Raw genomic sequence first — 20,921 nt, 5'->3', positions numbered from 1 at the left:
TTGACCTCCATATGTTTCCGTGTAAGAGATCCTCCAGCATAGGGAATCAAATCTGACTCTTCATTTACTAAAGCAATGCTGCCCTCTTACGGTGACACGTGGAAACTGCAGACACTTTTATTTACGAGTTGCAAAACAAGATGTTACACAGAATAGTTTGTTGGTATCTAAAAGCACATGAACATTTGTGATTGTATCATCGTGTACAGTATAACAGGATCAGGTACAGCATAACATTCTACAATTAAAAAAAACAACAACAACAACTTGAAAACCTCTGAAAGCTTTGGACACATTCATTATAGACGTGGAAGCCTTATTGTGAGGGAGCACGTTCACATAGACAGGCAGCTGGAGGCACTAAGAGAAAGTCCAGATGCGTCAGGCAGTTTAAAACGCGCTGTGCTTGCAGGTTGAGATGACTGACTCCGCAAATGTGGCTGAAGAGGGATCAGAAGAGGAAAACGCGTGCATGTTTGTTCAGGTCCAATTATAATTTGTCGCATTTACATGAGGATGACTGCAATTTGCCTTATTTATATATATATATGTATTTATTTCAAAAGCACCCTGCGATAGTAGAGAGGAGGCAGATGAGAATCGCTTCTTGCGCTCCAGCACCGCGCGCCGGCGCACGCGCGCATTACCCGTCTCCGGCCGGTGACGCAACGCGCGGGGCGGGGCCTTCGTGCCTTCATGGCGTGTCTCCACAACACCTCACTTCCTCAGCAGCTGCCATTGCTGTGGTGAATGAGAAAAGAGGGGAGCGAGAGGCAGGGCGAGACACCGGAAGAAGGGAGGGAGGCACCGAGAAGCGGCGCGGCGCAGGAAAGAAGGAGATCCTGCCGCTGGAGGAGAGGATCGCGAAGAGGCCCCGCAGCGGGAGGAAGCGAGCGGTTCCATGGCTCACTCGGCTGCTAACGGTGTGGCCCAGGATCTGGCCAGCAAGAGGCTGCACTCAAGGTAGGAACCCAAAGGGGGGGGTGCATCGGTAAACAGGGGGGGGTCAGCCTTGTAGCATGTCTGCTATGCTACATAAGAGGAAAGGGGAGCGGCAGAACGGACGGAGGGACGGGACGACAGGCTGTCAGCTGAGGAGGGGTTCGCTTATTATTACCACCGGGGCGACGCGCGGCCGGAGCGCGGTTCCAAGCCTCAACCCCGGCGCGGGCCACGGAGCTGCTGCGGCTGGAATGCGCAGACTGAGAGGAGCCTCGGGATGTGGACGCAGGGGGATGAGGGTTCGGCGAGTCTCCGCGGAGGCTGGACGCGCTGACGGTGCGCGTGGCTGCGGCCGGAACGCGCCCGTGCGGGTGCAGAGCCGCTCCACGTGTGCGTAAAAGCGACGCGCGCTGGAAGCTGCGGGTGGCATTTTTTTACCGGCTGCCCGTAATATTTGCATAGTTGTGGTTTCGTATGAGAACCGTGTCACCAGTCATTTGCAAAGGTCCTGTGTTCCCAGGCCTCAACTATCTTCTATCTGCACTTTTGCACTCTTTGCATGTCATAAAACAGATTTTATTTCCTGTTTGGGAGAATCATGCAAAATCAGCCGCGCTATAAACGCGCTATGCGCCAAAAAATCCCAAGGAAGGAAAGTGGAAGAAGTGAAATCAAGGTAATGACGCGCTGTCACAGTTGTAACAAACGTGGAGTAAACGGCTGTGGCGCTTTGACGTGACGTTATCAGAGGTCCGGCGTCTGACGCAGAGAGCGCTGCTGGGAATGTTAATCACTGTGGAGTTGTGAAGTGACGTTCTTGAGCCCTGTGAGGCTACGTCCCTGATAAACAGAGTGTTGCTGTGCTCGTGGAGCCACGTCCGCCTCGTGCTGTGGCGTTTCATCATTCTACAAACACATTAATTGCGTCTCTTCATTCGGTGTTGTGGATGTTTGTGTCCGTGGCCTCCGGGAAAATACAGATGAGACAAAGGGAACATTATCAGTGAGGTCTTTGTCAACAAACAGTTCCTGGAAAATGAATTTGTTTGAGGGGTCTGGTAATGGAAAAGTGTTAATATTTGGATGGTGGTGATGTCTCTGTGTGTAACAGCTCAACATGAAACTACACAAAGAGATAAATGTCCACATTGACAAGCAAATATAATTGGACGAACCCCCAGAACTAAGCTAGTAGCCACGTTTGCTGGTAAGTCATTAGGTCCATCTTGTTTTCCTTAAGGACACTAATAATAATAATAATAATAATAATAATAATAATAATAATAATAATAATAATAATCATAATAATTGGAATCATCATACTGTCGACCACAGGCTTAACAGATCAGGGAGAAAACTGGACAAATGAGAAATGAGAGACGTCTCTGCTCAAACTGAAAGCAACATCCACTGGAAGAGGGAAAAAAAACATTCCTGGAGAGTTTCCTCTGGTTTCCCGGACAACTGGCGGTAGCACTGTGTAATTATATCTGGATGCTACTGTGAACACCCGGTTACTCTGCTGAGCCAGGAATCGTAGGGACACTGGTGCTAATTGTGCTTTTAGCATGTTTGAGCTCAGCTCGCTGCACCGCAGGCTGCCATTACTGACATCAGAGCGTTTGTTTTGCTCCGACCCACGGCCTTTATTGCCTTTATCGCTGTTGGGATGTGTTCAACTTCACTCATAGTTAAAGTATTTGTTGCGCAGACGCTGAAATATTTAGTGCAGCTGGAACCAAGCGGAGCGAAGGCGGCTGCTGGTGTGTTGGTGCAGATGTTTGGAAGCTGTTTCTGTGGTTCTATTCTTCAGACAGAGGTTTCGATTGGTTTAATGATTCTGGTGACGCAGATGATTGGCATCCATATTATTATTATTATTATGGACAGCCCACAGACACAGGGGCTTCTGCATGTCTTTGGACCGTGGGAAGCTGGAGAATCCGCAAAGAACATGCAAAGTCAGTAAAAAAAAGTCACTCAGGAATCTAAAACAACCTTCCCTGATTCTAAGAAGTGTAATAAATGTATTTAACCTCAACTGTGAAGAACGCGATTCATTCTGGTTCCATTGTCTGACAATGGCTCTTTGTTTAAAGGAAAAGACTTCCACACTGTACAGCTCCGCTTACGCACACTTCCACCTCCCTTATTCACACACACACACACACACACACACACACACACACACACACACACACACACACACACACACACACACACACACACACACACACACACACACACACCGCTGCCATGGTAACAGCTTTGGGCGAGTGTCTCTCCTAGACCACAAGCAGGCTATTATGGGATGAGTGTCTCCCAAACAGACCAATTAGAGTCATAATCAGAGAGAGAGTGGCAGACGGCACCACACGCATCCATTCTTCTACCGACCACAGAGGCGGCAAGAATGAGGGACGCAGCGAAGTCCCCTCGACGCCTGTCGCGTCCCCATAAATGTCTGTTCCCCTCGTCTGACTTTTTATTTTGCTTCCACTTCTCTTTCCTTCAACCAAAGCTTCATGAAGTTCATACAATGGCCACAAACTTTACAATGAAGTTTTTCCGAGGTGACGCCCCCTTCATTTCCCACAGTGTGTGTTTTTAAAGTCAGCTGTGGTTTGCAGAGGCCCTGCCACCCGTCCATAGCTGGACTCTGCTCAAAGGGCTCAGTAGATGTGAAGGAGTAACCATGCACATCTGGGCAACTGGCGCCATCCTACCGCTGTCTGTTCCATGGTGTTCATCAAATAAATCAAGATTATCATGAGCGTTAATGCAGCGTTTCATGACCTCAAACTGCTGAACATGAGCATTTAGCGCGTCTTGATTCACGGACTAATCTCACAGTTCCCGTCTCTTTCCCCGTCGTTGCTCGTGCTGCTGTTTGTCTTGGCCGGTGACCTAATAATGTTTCTGCTGGTGTCAGCAAATAGTTGGATTAGCCTTGGCCACTCGCGGCCCTGTGTGGTCTCCACCGAGGAGCCGCACGACGCCGGATTAGCCGCTCGCTCTCTCTCTCTCGCCCTCGGACTCTCATTGGGGCACGGGCGAAGCTTAGGGGCATTGTGTTGGCGTTGTCATCACCCGCTGTCCCCCCGACGACACCCAGAATGTTCCCCTCATTGTAGCCTCGGCAGCAACGGATGCCGTTGACGGAGATGAGGGCAAGTGGGCCGAAGGACCAACTGTGGGAGGCAATTCTTTTATTAAGCATTTCATTTGGAACTACCCGGACTGTGTAGAACCTCCAGATTGGAAACTCCGGTCACCGTTTGAAGAGCGGTTCATCGTCTGCATAGACGGAGACAGGCGGCCGTCTCCATGGCATCGCAGCCCTGCCCCCTGACTGGAGCGGAGCGGGCCGTGTGCAGACTGGTGCACCGTGGCCCTCGGCCGCAGGCTGTGCTGAGGCCGCTGCGCCTGGAGCTGCAGGTGTACGTGGACAAAACGAGAGCCAAGCAAAAGCACAGGTACTTCCGTTACGTCGTGTTCTGGATCAGCAAACGCTGAGAAAAAGAGAAAAAAAATATCTGGAAAACTCGCTAAAAGGAACACTGGTACCAGATGACTGCTTTTCTACAACACACTACATTAGGACATGAAAGCACTTTACAACCATCATCGCGGAGCATATCTCTTTGTTATAGCTTTTGAATGGGGCCTTTTGTAAAACAGATTAAATCGGAGGATAATCCTTGCTTAACTCTACATTTGAACAGTTGATCTGGTTGAAGGGTCTTTAGCTGATCCTGGATTATACAATGAATCTGGGGCATATGGTTTCTGGATCCAATTCACTGATGAAACCCTATTGTGTTTGTTGTCACTTCATTGTATATTCAGCATTTGTTTATAGGTATTAAAATAAAGTGAAGTTCTCTACGTTTTTAATACATCTGTATCGTTGATCTAGCAGTTTCCATGGCAACCAAATAATGATGGGAAGTCGAGCTCAGGACTGACCAACATTGCTGCTTCCCATGTACTTTTGCTAAATCTAGATTCATGGGCCGTGTTGAATGAGAAGTGCAGCGCCTTTTTCAAGGTTTCACATCCCACAGCTCCAATTCAGTTGCCGTGGCAACGGTCCAGAGATACGGCATAGGCCCCGGCCCTGGCCGTGATACTGGCCATTTATTGTTCCTGATGCTGAGGTGCTGTACTGCTCCTGTACATCCATGTTACTGTGCTTCCAGGATGGAGGCTTCCTGCCTGGAGTTGGCCTTGGAGGGGGAGCGGCTGTGCAAGGCGGGGGACTTTAAAGGAGGAACAGCGTTCTTTGAGGCCGCTGTACAAGTCGGGACAGAAGACCTGAAGACCCTCAGTGCCATATACAGCCAGCTGGGAAATGCCTACTTCTACCTCAAGGAGTTTGGGAAAGCCCTGGAATACCACAAACATGACCTGACCTTGGCCAGGTAATCACTTCCCTTCTATTTTATTCTAGTTCAAGCTTTGATTCAGTCTCCAACATCCTGTATGTGCACCACTAGATGTATATGCAGCATCACAGCTTTTATAATATGCTGCTTTGAGTCCCACTTTGTGGTCTCCAAGAAAAAGTGATGGGACTTTCATATACTGTAGCACCGGCCGCGACTACCAGCAGGATATTTAGCTTGTATGAGTAATCCGGCCTCCTGCAGTGAGTGCATCTGGTATTTCAGCAGGGATGTGATTAAAGACCCTGGAGATCTTTACCTTGTTACATTACAGTTTTAACAGGGCTACTAGGACCTAGTCTTAAGACGTACCCAGTATTTGAAACACACTACTCTCCATCTTTCCATTAATGGCTTTAGCTTGTCCAAATAAATCATCTATTATCTCCACTCAGAAACGTTTCGTTGATTTTTGTAGAACAATTGGCGATAGAATTGGAGAAGGAAAAGCCAGCGGTAACCTTGGTAACACATTAAAAGTCTTGGGACGGTTCGACGAGGCTGTTGTGTGCTGTCAGAGACATCTGGATATTTCTCAAGAGCAGGGCGACAAGGTACGTTGACGCGCATGTTGATTTATGATACGTTTATGAATGTGGAGCTCCGCCTTTTTATTCTGGACCTTTATTTCTTGCCGGCAGGTCGGGGAGGCCAGGGCTCTGTACAACATTGGAAACGTGTTTCATGCCAAGGGAAAGCAACAGTTATGGGGCTGCACCCAGGACCCGGGTGACCTGCCTCTAGATGTCAGAGACACACTGCAAAGGGCTACTGGCTTCTATGAGTATGCACACACACACACACACACACACACACACACACACAAACACACACAGTATTAATGGTCCTTATTAACACAGTTCACACGCCTCTACTTTTTCTTTGCAGGATGAACTTGTGTTTAGTAAAAGAACTCGGCGATCGGGCTGCTCAGGGCAGAGCTTATGGAAATCTGGGCAACACCCACTACCTGCTGGGAAACTTTGTCGAAGCTATCAAGTTTCACCGTCAGGTGAGCCACTCGGGAGCTTTACCTGCACCACAGAGCACATAGATACAGCAGGAGCTTAACGTTTAACAGAAAGGGACACGGGTCACTTCTGTAATGACAAATGGGAATTGTGTCGGAGCGTGTGTTACAGTCACTACAAACATTTGTTTGCCTTGTCCACATTATTACCACACACAGTCCAGTGTGGTTAGGTGATACAGTGTCCACCTGTGACATGTCAACATCCTGTTTAACCTGTATTTTTGCAGAGCTTGCATAGTCCTTAGGGAAAAACAGCTCAGATGGAGTGAGAGGCATTCATTCATTCGTCTAATAACATCAGGACAGAGGGCTTCCAGTGCATCAACCATCTCACGGTGCAGCTACACCGCGCACAGATTGATGGTTCCATATAGAGAAAGGGGAAGAATGCAGGAAATTGGTTTCCTGGTGAATCGGTGGTAAGCGCGGCCTCGGGCGCGCTCTCCTCTCGCTTCGCCTGTTGCTGCCCATTGTAAACCACCTGCCGCCTCTAGGGAGAAATCCGTTTCTCTTTCCTGCTCCATTACAAACCTATCAGCGCTGCAGCGGGGAGCACGCTGATTCAAAGCGAGTCCGAGGAGCTGATTTAATGCACCTCCAGCAGCACCTGTGCTCATGAAAGTGTAACCCCAACTTCTATAACTGCATCTGCTTTTACTCCACTGAGTTCAATAAATATGACCAGGTAATGTCGAAGAACTCATGCATTGTGCTTCCTTGTCATTCACAGCGATTATCTATTGCTAAAGAATTTGGGGATAAAGCGGCAGAGCGGCGGGCTTACAGTAACCTAGGCAACGCCCTGATCTTCCTGGGCCAGTTCAACACAGCCACGGAGTACTACAGGTGAGGAAGGAGGCACAGGGCGACATCTAGTGGCGGAAAGATGTAAACGCAGCCAGTCCCAAAGGAATGAAAGAATATAAATATCAATTAACTAATGCGCCATGTGGGAATTTAGATTTTTTTTTATATCCTTCTCTTTCTAGGAAGACGTTACAACTGTCCAGACAGCTGAGGGACCAGGTGATGGAGGCTCAGGCCTGTTACAGCCTAGGAAACACCTACACGCTGTTGCAGCAGTATGATAGATCCATAGACTATCACCTGAAACACCTGCACATAGCCCAGGAGCTGAACGACAGGTAGGATGAGCCTGAACGATGCCTCAGCTGGAGATGACCGTCCTTCTTCATGTGTGTGTGTGTGTGTGTGTGTGTGTGTGTGTGTGTGTGTCTGTTTTAACAGGGTAGGTGAAGGTCGCGCCTGCTGGAGTCTGGGAAACGCATACGTCTCTCTGAGCAACCACAAGCAAGCTCTCCACTACGCCCGCAGGCACCTGGACATCTCCAAGGAGGTGAGGCGCTGGTTTAAAACCGGCGGCCGCTTCTCGCCTTCCGGGTTAACGGTCGCTGTCGCTTCTGCTCCGACGCAGATCGGAGACCGAAACGGGGAACTGACGGCCCGGATGAACGTGGAGCAGCTGATGGAGGCTCTGGGGGTCAATGAGAGCGACCTTTCGCCTTCCAGCTCCGAGTTCGAGATGCAAGGTGGGAGTCAGACAGTGTGGGTTCAACACATACAGTATCTTCTGTCTGATGACGAGGGAGACGTGGTCAAACTAATCTGAGGGCAGACACATAAACAGTGTTTGTTATGTCTGGTCTAAATATGAGAGAAAGCAGAGGTGCATATATTTTTAGATGAAGATTGTTGGTTTTTGGGTGGTTTGCACATGTTTTTAAGATTATTCTCTAATAGTAAAGTTGATTATTTTACTGTAGATTCCCCCTCAACTCTCAAAGTGAGATCACTTTAATGAAGCTCAGCGTTCATCTGGCTTTTGTGATGTTTGCTTTCATAAACCTTCCTCGGGGGAGAAACTCACACCCGTGCCCTACATTTCCCTCTCTAGTGCAGAGCTATTCAGACTGTTTGCCTGGTTGTCTGCCTAAACCTTGTATCCACACCGAACGTCATGTGACCACCACTGATGTTACAGTAGAAACACAAAGAGCCCTTTGCTTCCTGGAATCGGCTCAAACTTCTTGCGTGATGTTAGTGTCCTGTGCTTATTTTGCTTTTTTTTTCCCCTTTAGGAGCGAGACCCAAGTTCTCCAAGAGAAACAGCATGGACAGCGTGGAACTGTGGAAGTACTCATCAGACAAGGTGACTTCACTTTCCATATGCAAACGTCCACCAACGACGTGCAATCGCACTCTTAACGAAGCGCTTTCCCACCAAAAGAACGACGAGAACCAGGACTTGGAGAGCGCGGCCAGGAGGTCTAAGCCGCCGCAGGCCGGGAAGAGGAAGGGCTATACTGACAGCCAGTCGTCGGACGAGAGGCCGTGGTTGGACTCCCCTGTGGACACCGATGACATCACTGTGCAAGTCCCGCCCCCCTTGCCGGTGAGCGACTGGTCTTTACTGACCGTGTATGTTATGCATACGTGCTTTACCACCATCCTATTACCAGTGACCTCTCTCATACTTGACATTATGACTGTGTGGATCGTACCTGCTCAAGCTATCAACTTCATTTCATGCCTCGGAGCATTATGCAGCCGATCAATCTGTGTAAAGTCGCAGTTCGCTGTCTCTTAAATGCGAGATTTAATTCAATCACTGGAAATCCCGAGAAAAGATGGGCTTAAATTTCCTCCCAGCAAACATCAAGGGAATCCAAAGTGCTGACTGCTGAAACATTATTTCCCTTCTTCATCATCCTCTGTCCAACGTGTCTTCTGGGTCTGTGCTTAAAAGAGAAGATGAGAGAAATTAAAGAGATTAAGCGGCATGTTCCCTGTTTAATTTCCCATGCGGTCACACAGAATAATGTAAGAAGTCAGCTACAGTGTAAAGGTGTCTGTCTTCTCATTAAATGCCCACAGTGGCCCATTTGCTCTGAACTAGATTCCTAATGAATATGTTCTTTCACAGCTGTTGTGCCCTAGAATCTCTGAAACAACACGTTCCGGCGACGGCGCTAATCGTTGTAATCAGGAGGTTGACACCGCGCGATAAGTGTGAAAATTACCGGGCGACGTGACGGCCGCTCGTCACGAGGGGCCGGAAATAGCATCCGCGGCTAAATGTTAGTAATCCCGATGGCGCTGGAGCACACGTTGCCTCAAGTTATACAGTCGGAAATGAGAAAGTCAGTTTGATGAAGAAAAAGAAGAAGAATTTACAAAGTTTGTGTTTGTTAATCACAAATTTCAAAGTGGTTTAGGGTTATGAACACTGCACTGCATAAATCAGACTAGCTGACAATTCAAACAATAGCAACTCTGAATAGTTCAATTCTAATTATCATTGATATTTCATTCATTTTTCCTTCCTTTAATACTCAATGCTCTCTCTCATGTCGCTCTGCCACCACGTGCTCCTTTCTCTCTTGTTTAGCCCCTTTGGCCTACTTGATTAATTGAACGATAAAGGAAGGGAAGTGATGACAGCCATGCAGAGACCACTGGGCCAAGGACAGAAGCAGCCATAAGTCACAGCCGATTAGTGTGCAGAGAGCAAGTAAATAACAATTACATGGAAGACCTTTTAATGTGCATGCTGCAAAAGGTCCTAGATGATCAACAGTGTATTAAAAGCCCAGCGATATTAGCTTTTTAAATGTTAAATCCTGAAAGCTGATCAGTGCTGGCTGCCAGTGCTTGCACGCACTTTACTCATACTGTAGTTGTACCCCTGCACCCATCCTTCCACCCCTTTGTCCCCCCTGGCCCAGCTCTCACTCTGCTGATAATGTGACCTTGATCAGAGAACGGCTACCCTCCCCACAGGGTCATCCCCCCTGCTTCCCATAATGAGTTGTTTTCCCACAGTGGGCGAACGGGACGAAAATGGCCTGCAGGAGAGAGAGAGGAGGAGGAGGAGGAGGAGGAGGGAGTGTCATGTGGAGATTATAAGGAGGCTTAAATCGGGTGATACAGGGGAAAGGATTGGAGGGAGGTGGTCGCTGTACAGCGGAGGAAGGGAACGAGGGAGAGAGAGTGATGTAAAGTGGGGGGAAAGGAGGTGTGAGCCAGGCGTGTGGACAGAGCCACAGGAAGAGAGAGAGAGAGAGAGCGAGCGAGCGAGGTCTGAGCGGAATGAGAGAGAGAGAGAGTAGAGGACAACGCTGAAGCGCCGCCGGTAAGATCACCATCTTCTACCTTCAATAACAGCACGGGGGAACGTATGCGAGGTGCTTCCAGCGCCGGGTCCTCACGGGTTTCACGCTATGCAGGAAAACTCCGCTCCTCCGACAGTGCGACGCTTGTCCGCAGAGCCGCGGTCGGGTGTTTCCAGCACAAAAGGTCCGATAGATAAGAAGGGCTTCCTAGAATAGAGGCCAGTGAATCAGGTGTCTGCTGATGTTGGCCCACTTCCCATCTCGCTCTAAGACAAACTTATTTCCACTTGACCCGCGAGGCGTCACATATCGTTCTTCTCCGACCGCACAAGTGTTGGTAGAAAGTTTGGACCGGCACCGCCGCTGGGGTGAGTTTGATGAGAGGAGGTCAATGCTTTTTGATGAGGACATAATGACTGGACCAGCTTTAAAGCTGCCGTCTGACGTTTTTTGTCAAAATATAGGCTAGAAATGTTTTTTCTATTTTAAATTAATTACTTCAATTTACTATTGATTACAATGAGTTTCGAGTGTCAGTGTTTTGTGATATTGCTTTTCCATATAAAGAATCCTTGCGATAATTATCCTTAACCTTGCATTGTTTCCTCTAGTCTGAACTGAAACCATTGCTTAAGCTTCAAGAGCATGGAGCCATCAGAGGGTTTTCCAGTTGGTAAACATGCGTCATGGGGGACATCCATCACATTGACAGGATGAGGGAAAAACAATGCTGCTGCTGCTGTATTTTAATTTATTGCCTAATATAACGCTCTAAGCTTGATGGCTTTTCATAGCTTCATACCTTTTTTTTTTGCCAGTTGCCGTCACCATCAGTTTAATTCTGGCTCAGTGTTACAACACACTTGCTGCTGTCAAGTGGATTAGCTCTCATTCAGTATTGAAACCCTGCAGCTGGAGTTCCTCAATATTTCCTGTAGCTCTCGTCAGATTTATAAATTTCGGGAATAAACGATGCCTTCATCATCATCATCATCATCATCATCATCATCATCATCATCATCATCATCATCATCATCATCATCATCATCATCATCATCATCATCATCATCATCATCTGCTAGACGGGTCTCACCACTGTCTTTTTTTTTTTTTTTTGTTTCAGAAGCTGGGTCGTGATCCCTCTGATGAAGACTGCTTCTTCGACCTCCTCAGCAAGTTTCAGAGCAGCCGCATGGATGACCAGCGCTGCCACCTCGACGAGCCGCAGAACGGCGACAACGGAGAAGGCGCCGCCAACGCCCTGACGGAGATGATCGGTCGGCTCCCAGAAAAGCCCTTTCGCCACTTCTCGCAGACGCCGACGTTAAAACCTCCGCGCTTTGTCTCTCCTCTCAGATCCTGCTGTTACCACCTCCCCCCAGACGGAGGAGCTGTTCGACTTGATCGCCAGCTCCCAGAGCCGCCGTCTGGACGACCAGCGGGTCAACGTGGGCAACCTCCCAGGCCTGAGGATTACTCACAACAACCTCGGCCACCTGGTGGGTGAGGGAGACCATCAAGAGCCCAGCGATGACTTCTTCAACATGCTCATCAAGTGCCAGGTACGGCCACGGGCTTATATGATGAGAAGCCAAGGGGTCCCTCTTTTCTGAGTGCATCATGGTTTCTGCCTGTAGTCGTCCAGGATTGACGATCAGCGGTGCTCCCCCCCAGAAGCCGGGCCCCACGCCCCCACAGTGCCTGATGAAGACTTCTTCAGTCTAATCCAGAGGGTGCAGGCCAAGCGCATGGACGAGCAGCGCGTCCAGCTGCCCGACGAGCAGGACGGCCCCCAGCCCCAGGAGCCGCCCGGCGGGCTGCCCAGCTAGTCGGGCAACGGCGAGCGGAGCGGAAGGTCCAGACGACCCCCACGGCCCAAATAACACCGTTCTTCTTGACGACATGACAGATTTCATGTGCAATAGGTGGTGCTCCGTGTACACGTATTACAGCTGTGTAAATATAAGCAGGGTTTAGGGTGTGTGGTTTGGGGTGGAAGATTTAAACATCACAGTGACAAACAGTCAACGTGTCAAATGCCTTAATCAGCATTTTTTTCCAGACTCAAAGATTGTATTTCCTGGTGTTGGGTGAGTTTTGAACATAATGAGGGCGATTAAACAGACACAGGTGAGTCAATGCGAATGATGCTGACGATATTTCCCAGTCATTTCTACTCTGATCTGATCAAATGCTGCTTTTTGACCCCCCCCCCCCCCCCCCCCCCATTTGTGTGACAGTATTAAAAATGACCCTGCAGTGTTCACCAAACTGCCCCAGTCAGTTTCACCACTTTGCAAAACAGTAGGATTTATTTAAACTAATTTAGTCATGCAAATTATTTATGTGCATTTTTGCATAGGGTGCGGTAACCGAGCAAAGGATGTAAAATAGCTGCTGATTTTATAGATTAGAGAGAATAGAAAACGAGTTTGAATTTAAGGTTGTGAAGGTGTCTTTGCTGCCATCACGTGGTCAAAACATGACATTACCTCTGTGGAATCAACAGAGCGTTCCTTGTACACGTTTGTGCTCCTAATTTGACAGCAGTGGGAATATTCAAATTGAGGTACGAGCTATGGGACAGAAACTTTGATCTGCTAAGTGTTTGAGACTCTTTGCTGTACAGCTCATCTGTATCACGGTACTAAAATGTTTGACCTTAGCTACGGGCTTTGTCTTTATTCAAAATTAGTGCATACCTCATTTTTTGTACTTCAAACCTTATGCATTCATATGAACCTTAGAGATCTTCAGTTGTGAACTGCGAGGATCGTGTGACAGGTCCACGGTGGTTCTGTGTGATTCATCTCTCTTTGATAAACAAATTTCACCTTCTCTTGTTTTTATTGTGAATTCATGTTTTTAGAAGCTCCCCAGTCTCTGCCTAATTTGTACATATAAATATATTTTGTATTTATGTTCTATTTGAGGACATGAACATGTCCCCTCATGCTTTTAATAAAATGTTTCAGATGTTTATTTGCACACAGGTTTTTATTTAGCATTGGAAAAACGTGGTTTTGCGAAGTTTGCACACAAGTATAGTGACCTTTACAGCTCAGCACGATCGAGGGATTACCCAGCGTCCAGCGGCACAAAAGACTCAAACATATTGCTCAATGTTCAGCCTGGTTTACTCAGATTGAGGAGGAATTTAAAGAATAGACATTTATTAGACTTTATCTGTATAAACATTCACTTCCTGCTTGCTTTGCATCTGATTGGTTGCCGGCCTTTAGTATTTTGACCATGTGAAAATACATCACTTCCATATTACTATTACTCACCATTTATGACTCAGCCTTTTGATCACAAGATCCTACATAAACCAAACCTTTCCAAAGCTGCAATGACAGCCAACAATTCCCAAATGCCTCAATACTTGCATTTGAACACAGCCCCAGTGGTCTCCCCCCTCGTCCCCCCTTGTCCATCATCTTTTATCTTCCTCCCTCTCCTTCTCTATTCTTCCTCCCTCTTACCCAGAATGCAACACCGCCTGAGCAGGCTCAGCTGAGCTATAAAAAGCCATGGCGTGGGGGAGGGAGGGCTGCCGTGCAGCAGGAACTGTGCAGACACACGCACTCACGGGGATCCAGGGACGGCAGCCCCCTTTTGCACTGGGATCTAGAGCCACAGCGCGACAGAGAGGTCAGTACAGAGGAGAGCGGCTCCGCAGAGCAGAGCGTTCAGGCTACGGCGGCGGGTTTAACTTAGTCAGAGGCAGTGGCACGGAGGGGGGGATGTCAGAGAGAGCGAATGTGGACGTGCAGAGTGGGCAGGGCTGCTTGATGGGATGGAGAGAGATTAACAGAGGGCTGTGAGGCTAACTGTCATCTGGTCTGAGACACTCTGGCCACACGGGTTAAACTTGTTAAAACTCCCATGAGACTGCACTTCTGCTCGCAATGCAAAGGCATCACGCGTGCAGCTCACAGCGATAACAATCAGTGGATAACTGGTTTCTTTTTCACTCTAACATCATGAAAACATTGTCCTTCACTCACGTCCACTAAAGGGCATTTACACAGGAGCCGCTCTCACATTTTATTCCCAGTGACATGCCCACAGGCCCCAGTATTGGTCCTTAACAGCTGATTGGTGTGAATGGCTGGTGCACATCGACTGAACCAAAGCTTCCAATGTGGAACAAACACATTCCCAACGGCCAGAGCTAACGCTGAATTAAGCCTGCTCCATTTTTTTCACCAATAACATGGAATATCTTTCACTGCACTGACGTCAAAGGGTCTCCTGTTGTTCCTTAAAGGGACAGTACGGCCAATTAAATTGCAAAGTCGCAGCCTAGTAACCGACAGCGCACACACAGAGAATGCCCTCACAGACTGTCAGCGCCCGCTGCTTTGTCCTCATCGCCGCCGCATCCAGGACGGGACATTCAAAGCTCCATCACCACGTGCTTTCTGAAAATGGTTGACACGTTATCCCGTAACAGCTGCAAACTGACGGGGTCTTTTTTTAGCAGGGCTGCATGTAAGAAAACTGTAATAAGACATCAGGTTGGGACAGGCAAGATGGGGACACTGTACATGCTTCTAATCCATTCACCTGAGGGGGGGGGGGGCACTACAGATAATTTGTATTTATGTTACACTGTTCTCACTCATTCCTGATCTGTGACTTCAATCAGTTTTGGAAGCAATAAACTCGTCTGGCAGAGACAGCGAAGCGAAATGCCAGAGAAGATGGCCCCATAATAGGCCAGGCTGGGGTTCCCAAACGGGGTGCGTGCTGACTCAGATGCCAGCCTTCAAGTGACATTTACACTGACCACAGGGTTAATGGCAGCTGACATAAAAACGGACACCGGAGAAGCAGCGCGGCCATTAGTGCTTCAAGTGAGAACAGGCAAACGAGCTGGAAGACTTTGCAGCTTGGGTGTATACTCTGCTATGAGTACCAAAAAATACAGTATATGTATGTATGTATATATTTATATATATACATAGAGAGAGAGAGAGAGCAAGAGAGAGAGAGCGAGCGAGAGAGACCCCTTTGTATCTTCTGAAACCTTACATTCTTTATAGTCTGAATAGGAGGCGTGTGCAGGTGTGCAAACAGTTACAGTAGCTCTAATCAAATGTCACTCCCCTTGGTTTTATCTACTGTAGAGTTGGGCAAAGAAAAGTGTGTACAGTGCGTATCATTACTCAAGACTTCACAAGACTGGATTTGTAACCTGAGGAATCAGACCTTTGCCTCCAGTCATAAATCTGACTCAGACCAGCATCTTCTCAGGTTACTTGGTGACCACAATGTGCACGAGTTTGTGAAAAGTAATAGTTGTAGTACATAGTACATACTGTATGTGGTGTGTTTACAGTCAAATCACATGTAAATCTATGGTTATTGTTATTCACACACGTTCTCTCTGACCATGACAAGCATCAGCGTGAAGCTGTGTCACACACGCCCACACCTAAACTCATTTCATTTCAATTCAGACGGCTTTGAGTCAGGACTGAACAAGAAACCATGCATTAGTGCTAATTTCTATCTTTGTCTGCTGCAGTAAGTTATTAGTATTTATGTGTCCTTTTTTGTTCTTTAGTTCAAGCAAAGCCTCAACTGACACATCACAATGGCAGGTAAGTTACATGTTTATTAGTTTGATCATTAACTCTTTGTGGAATATTATCGTCGTTCTTGTGGATGTTAGGGTTTCTTTGACTCTACTGCCCTCTTTTGGTTATTCTAGAGAATGCAGTTGAGGTCTAAAACTGTAGTGCACTTAACGTGATATTTTATGAATAAACTCATATTAAAACATATAGTTATTATATCTGTGCATATACATCTGCCTCTAATGAGATATTGCTATTTTACATTTAATGACACAATATATTTGGGTACATGGAAAAAACAGCACTTTTCTTTTTAGTTTTCAAATAATGTAAAATATTCCACATTTTGTATTTTTTGTTGCTTTGGTTTTGATTTGATTTTGTTGATTATTGGTTCTACTCTGACTAAACACTCGAATGTACAGTTGCTGCTGTACATAACAAATAAGGTGACAACAATTGCCATGGCAACACTGTTTGAATAATAGCACAAACAATAGCACGCCAGTTCAATGCAGCCCAGTAGACGGGACTGAACTCTGTGCTGCAACCTAAAAAATGGGAAATAAGGCCTCAGCTGGTCGTCACCATCAGAACGGTTTGTTTCCTTGTGAATTTTACTTGTGGTTAGAAAAAACCTACATTTACAGTGCTTAACCCTTTTTGTAAATGCTTATTTCAGACAAAATTAAAGACGCCAAGGTCATTTTTGTTGTGGGTGAGAAAGTTTTTTGTCTTATTCTTTTTGGCACATTTGACCCATTCGCAGCCTTCTCCTTCATGTTGACGGCCTTTGCTCTGCCCTCTCAGGTGGCCCCGGCTCTGGAAAGGGCACCCAGTGCGAGAAGGTAGTCGCGAAGTACGGCTACACTCACCTGTCGTCTGGGGATCTGCTCCGCGCCGAGGTGTCTTCCGGCTCTGAGAGGGGCAAGCAGCTCCAGGCCATCATGCAGAAAGGAGAGCTGGTGCCCCTGGTGAGACAACGGCAGCTTCATCTCATGCTACTTGTACTAAGAACTAGAACAGCTAATCGTGCAATGCCGTGCAGTGCATGCATGAGCGCTTTACCCTTGTAAAGTCTGATTGTAACGTTTTGAGGCCGCTTGCAGGACACGGTCTTGGACATGATTAAGGACGCCATGATCGCCAAGGCTGACGTCTCCAAGGGCTTCCTTATTGATGGCTACCCCCGTGAGGTGAAGCAGGGCGAGGAGTTCGAGAAGAAGGTAGGAAAGAGCCCGGGAGTTGCCGTGAGGATGAGTCACATCAGCACCGGCCTCAGGCAGCTCACGGCAGCGGCCCTCCCGATTTCAGATCGCCAAACCCTGCCTGCTGCTGTACATCGACGCCAAGGCCGAGACCATGGTCAAGAGGCTGCTGAAGCGCGGCGAGACGAGCGGCCGCTCCGACGACAACGAGGAGACCATCAAGAAGCGCCTGGACTTGTACTACAAAGCAACCGAGCCGGTCATCGCCTTTTACGAGAGCCGCGGGATTGTCAGGAAGGTGTGTACGACGCCCACCCCGAACGCTGGAGAGCCTGAATTTGAGTTCTAACGCGATGCCTTCTTCCTTCCTAGATCGACTCCGAGCCTCCGGCAGACGAGGTCTTCAGCAACGTCTCCAAGGCCATTGATGCGCTGTAGTAAAGCGCAATAGCTACGTGAGCTGTGTCCGGTTGCTGTTGAGTCGTTTGTATCTCCTCGGTGTCACTTTAATAAGGGCAAAACTGAAATAATAATATCTGTATCAGTCATTTTTGTTAAAAAAAAGGCAATGAAGACGCCTTAACGTTACCCTTAACCCAGCAATATGACGTCACACATTTAAGTGTATGCAGCAATCTTGAAGTCCAGTTCATTTCTGCAAAGGGTTACATTCGGTGCTTAATCCATGGACGTATTCAGGTGACAGCTACTGTGTACAGGAGGTGTTAGTCATTTCGGTGTTAGTCATTTCGGAAGGCAACATGCTTCCTCTGGACCTGCACTTTTCTTCTATATTTGAGTTTAGGGGATAAAAATCTCACTGTAAGACCTTCAACTCCTCTCTGTGGGTAGTATTTGTTGCTAATAATTCATTTATGCCTATATTAAAAGCACAGAAACGTTCTAGTTTTCTCAGCGGGGTGTACACATGTAACATGGGTGTTTATAAAGCATTATATGTAAAAAATACTAAATAAAAGTAAAACTTCAAAGCTCCTTTGAATATTTAAAACGTTGCATGTAAGTGCTTCACAGTACGTGAGGAACCGTCACAAACACGTATTCCCCACACGCGCATGAACAATGGACTTGGACAATGTTTCCGAGCTGAAGAAGGAAATGCTTTTCTTTTCAGAAAACACGGCCAAGGTGCTGGAGCATGTAGACACAACAGGATACAGGACGTGCTGCTACAGCTATAGTCCACCGCTGTTATTATAACTTTTCCTTTGAGTCCGTGATGACCGGCGCGTCTTCCTTTACCTCGCACCTTCCTCGCCGACGCACCCAAAAAACACACGTGCACTTCCACCTGGACAAGCAAAGCCGGCCTCCGGGCATCCGGAGTATCCTCCGAGGACGGCTCTGACCGCGGCTCTGGAGCTGCGGGGATGAGGAAGAGGAAGACGGCCGCCGAAGGGGGACAGGATGCGTCCGTCGGAAAGTCCATCAAGAGAAGGAATCCGACTAAACTTCATAAAGTCATTGAGGATGCAGCTTGAATGCTAGGAATGCTGCCTTCACCTAATAAAGGTACAAAACAAAGGAGGGGGAGGTGACAGTGGAGCTCAACCCGTCCAGAGAGGGAAAGAGAGAGCGTGTGTAAATGTGTAGCATTGACTAGGAACATGTCAGTGTCACCTGTCTATCAGGAATGAAAGTCAACATAGATGTAGATGTAAAAGAAGTAAAGCCTTGATGCGATCTGTGCAGCTTCAGAGCCCCCCTGTGGTCGAAAGAGGAATCTCCCACCCACTGCCACCCGATGTGTAGTTTCTTGTTCTCATATAGTGATTTGATTTGTGGTACCAACAGAACAGCAGATAAATGGCCACGCGTGGAAAAACTGTGCCGGAGCGTCGGCGGCTTGAACATCGTGCCGGGTGACAAATATCAAAACTCGTGGCAGATACTGCCTGCATGCATAATGCATAATACTTTTCCTTTGGTTGACGGATGACTGTGCTAAAATAAAGAACGGCTAATAACCCAGAAAGGAACTCCATGAATAGTCCATGAGTTCTAAAGAGAGGCTGCTAGGCTAGATGTAACCTGGACACGCAGTAAATCATCATAATCCTCTGGAAGCGTCCGCCCAAGGGTGTCACAAGGACAACCCCGCGCTAAAAATGAGAAACTTACATCAAATTATTTGTTTATGACTTAAAATTACCTGGAAAGGCTCGGTATTGAATTCAAAAGCGAGAAACGACGTGCGATTCACTTTCTTTGCTGGGAAGCGATCCTCACTGATTAGCGGCGTCATGGGATTGTGTTGTGACGCTGAATCACGCACAGGCTTCTGTTCGTCTTCTATCGGTCCTCAGATATTACTGTTGGGAAGTCATGTATCAGACCCCCCCCCCCCTTGGCAGATAAGGACGCAAGCGAGCCAACCCACACTCTTTATTGTCTCTCTCTCTCCCGCTCGCTCGCCCTCGGCTGCAGCGGGCTGCCAGGCGGGATGGCTGACTGGCACCACAGAGACCCAGCGGCACCGCGCGGGAACCAGCGTCGACCCGCGATGAAAGACGTCGGCCGATTGTTTCCTGTTATTGAAACACAATTCACGGGCGGGAGGGCGGTTTGTAGGGGGGGGGGGGCGCCGACATATAAAAGGAAAAGCCCTTGAAGGAAAGTGCTGCTGGAGGAGTGTCCTCTGGACGGCCTCCGCCTGATGGAGGGCCTCAGAAGAACGCCAGCTATGACACATGCCTCAGCTAAAGCCATGGGCCAGATGAGGTCCAGCGAAGTTACGATGAGCGTGAGGCCGCTTTCTGCCCGCCGTCGTGCCCCGTGTGCTGCCTGAAAGGAAGGAGGTCGAGACAAGTTCACGGTCAATAAACAGAATATTAAGCAGATCTTGGACGAGCGTCTCTGCTATTAATGCACGGAGGGTTTTCACCACTCCAACGCGTCGATTAGTGCGTCAAACACTTGACATCTGCAAATACAGTGTAGCTTAGTTAGACACAGATCCACAGTTCAAGCACCTCAGCTTGCAAATACATGCGAATGTCAAACGTATCAGACTCAATTGCGAAATTACCGATCGACCCGTCGGATGCTGTCATGTTTGTTAATGTCAATAGACTCTCTTCACTTCATCACTAAATGCTAGATCTGGAGTGAGCAGGTTTGTGATGGGGCACGAATAACAGATTTCATGTACAGAGGTTGAGAGTAAAAACAGAATGGAAGACGATAGAGGTTCCTGAGAGAGAGAGAGAGAGAGAGCAAGAGAGAGAGAGAGGGGGGGCTGCTGTGTTGTTATGTGTTGTTTTGTGTAGCATTGCTGCATTCTGGCCTACTTTGTCTACTTTTCTCTTGCTCCTCAGCATGTTCACTTTGTGTGTGGGGTTGATTTAACAGGACGATGACTCCGCTCAGTCTGTTCGCTACAGAGAGGATGTTGTGTCTACTCACTGTGTCCATTTTTCCACACCAACAATAAAGCTGCATTGAGACTAACCATTACTACTTCAAGAGCGGCTTCAGATTGGAATAATAGTTTAGATTTAGATAAAGACCATATTTTTTGATGTGGATGAAAAATATCCAGCAGTGAT

At 47.7% G+C, this 20,921-nt stretch overlaps 2 protein-coding genes and 1 long non-coding RNA gene across 4 annotated transcripts; 2 read left to right on the top strand and 1 right to left on the bottom strand.

Annotated features, from left to right (window-relative positions):
- The first annotated feature begins 678 nt into the window (after positions 1–678).
- gpsm1b (G protein signaling modulator 1b) lies at positions 679–13,536 on the top strand. The gene is made up of 14 exons (XM_029169107.3): positions 679–963; positions 5,145–5,366; positions 5,809–5,944; positions 6,032–6,174; positions 6,279–6,402; positions 7,154–7,269; positions 7,413–7,568; positions 7,672–7,780; positions 7,859–7,973; positions 8,523–8,593; positions 8,672–8,836; positions 11,680–11,833; positions 11,913–12,118; positions 12,194–13,536. Exons 1-14 carry the CDS (start codon positions 902–904, stop codon positions 12,383–12,385), a joined length of 1,971 nt encoding a protein of 656 aa, XP_029024940.1. The 5' UTR covers positions 679–901; the 3' UTR covers positions 12,386–13,536.
- LOC121202644 (uncharacterized) lies at positions 4,184–10,758 on the bottom strand. Its single transcript, XR_005898437.2, has 3 exons — positions 10,597–10,758; positions 8,946–9,182; positions 4,184–4,454 (listed from the first exon to the last, which is right to left on the bottom strand). It is a non-coding gene; the product is annotated as an uncharacterized LOC121202644 (long non-coding RNA).
- Positions 13,537–14,089: 553 nt separating the features above from the next.
- ak1 (adenylate kinase 1) lies at positions 14,090–18,348 on the top strand. 2 transcript variants are annotated; one of them, XM_029169109.3, is made up of 7 exons: positions 14,090–14,210; positions 16,132–16,168; positions 16,827–16,862; positions 16,955–17,118; positions 17,254–17,370; positions 17,459–17,650; positions 17,725–18,348. In XM_029169109.3, exons 2-7 carry the CDS (start codon positions 16,162–16,164, stop codon positions 17,788–17,790), a joined length of 582 nt encoding a protein of 193 aa, XP_029024942.1. In that variant the 5' UTR covers positions 14,090–14,210; positions 16,132–16,161; the 3' UTR covers positions 17,791–18,348. The 2 variants fall into 2 exon arrangements, with proteins under 2 accessions (XP_029024942.1, XP_029024941.1); XM_029169108.3 differs by lacking the exons at positions 14,090–14,210; positions 16,132–16,168 and adding an exon at positions 16,617–16,742.
- The last annotated feature ends 2,573 nt before the right edge of the window (positions 18,349–20,921 follow it).

Source organism: Betta splendens, chromosome 12 (genome assembly GCF_900634795.4).
Source record: "Betta splendens chromosome 12, fBetSpl5.4, whole genome shotgun sequence".
Classification (NCBI taxonomy): Eukaryota; Metazoa; Chordata; class Actinopteri; order Anabantiformes; family Osphronemidae; genus Betta; species Betta splendens.
Note: the sequence above shows the minus strand (reverse complement) of the source record. Positions and strands in the feature narration are given on the sequence as shown.

Coding starts and splice junctions, on each gene's coding strand:
- gpsm1b (XM_029169107.3), top strand. CDS start 902: ATGGCTCACTCGGCTGCTAACGGTGTGGCCCAGGATCTGGCCAGCAAG. Junction 964..5,144: donor AGCAAGAGGCTGCACTCAAG/GTAGGAACCCAA, acceptor CTGTGCTTCCAG/GATGGAGGCTTCCTGCCTGG. Junction 6,403..7,153: donor CTATCAAGTTTCACCGTCAG/GTGAGCCACTCG, acceptor TGTCATTCACAG/CGATTATCTATTGCTAAAGA.
- ak1 (XM_029169108.3), top strand. CDS start 16,703: ATGGGAAATAAGGCCTCAGCTGGTCGTCACCATCAGAACG. Junction 16,863..16,954: donor CAAGGTCATTTTTGTTGTGG/GTGAGAAAGTTT, acceptor CTGCCCTCTCAG/GTGGCCCCGGCTCTGGAAAG. Junction 17,651..17,724: donor GCCGCGGGATTGTCAGGAAG/GTGTGTACGACG, acceptor CTTCCTTCCTAG/ATCGACTCCGAGCCTCCGGC.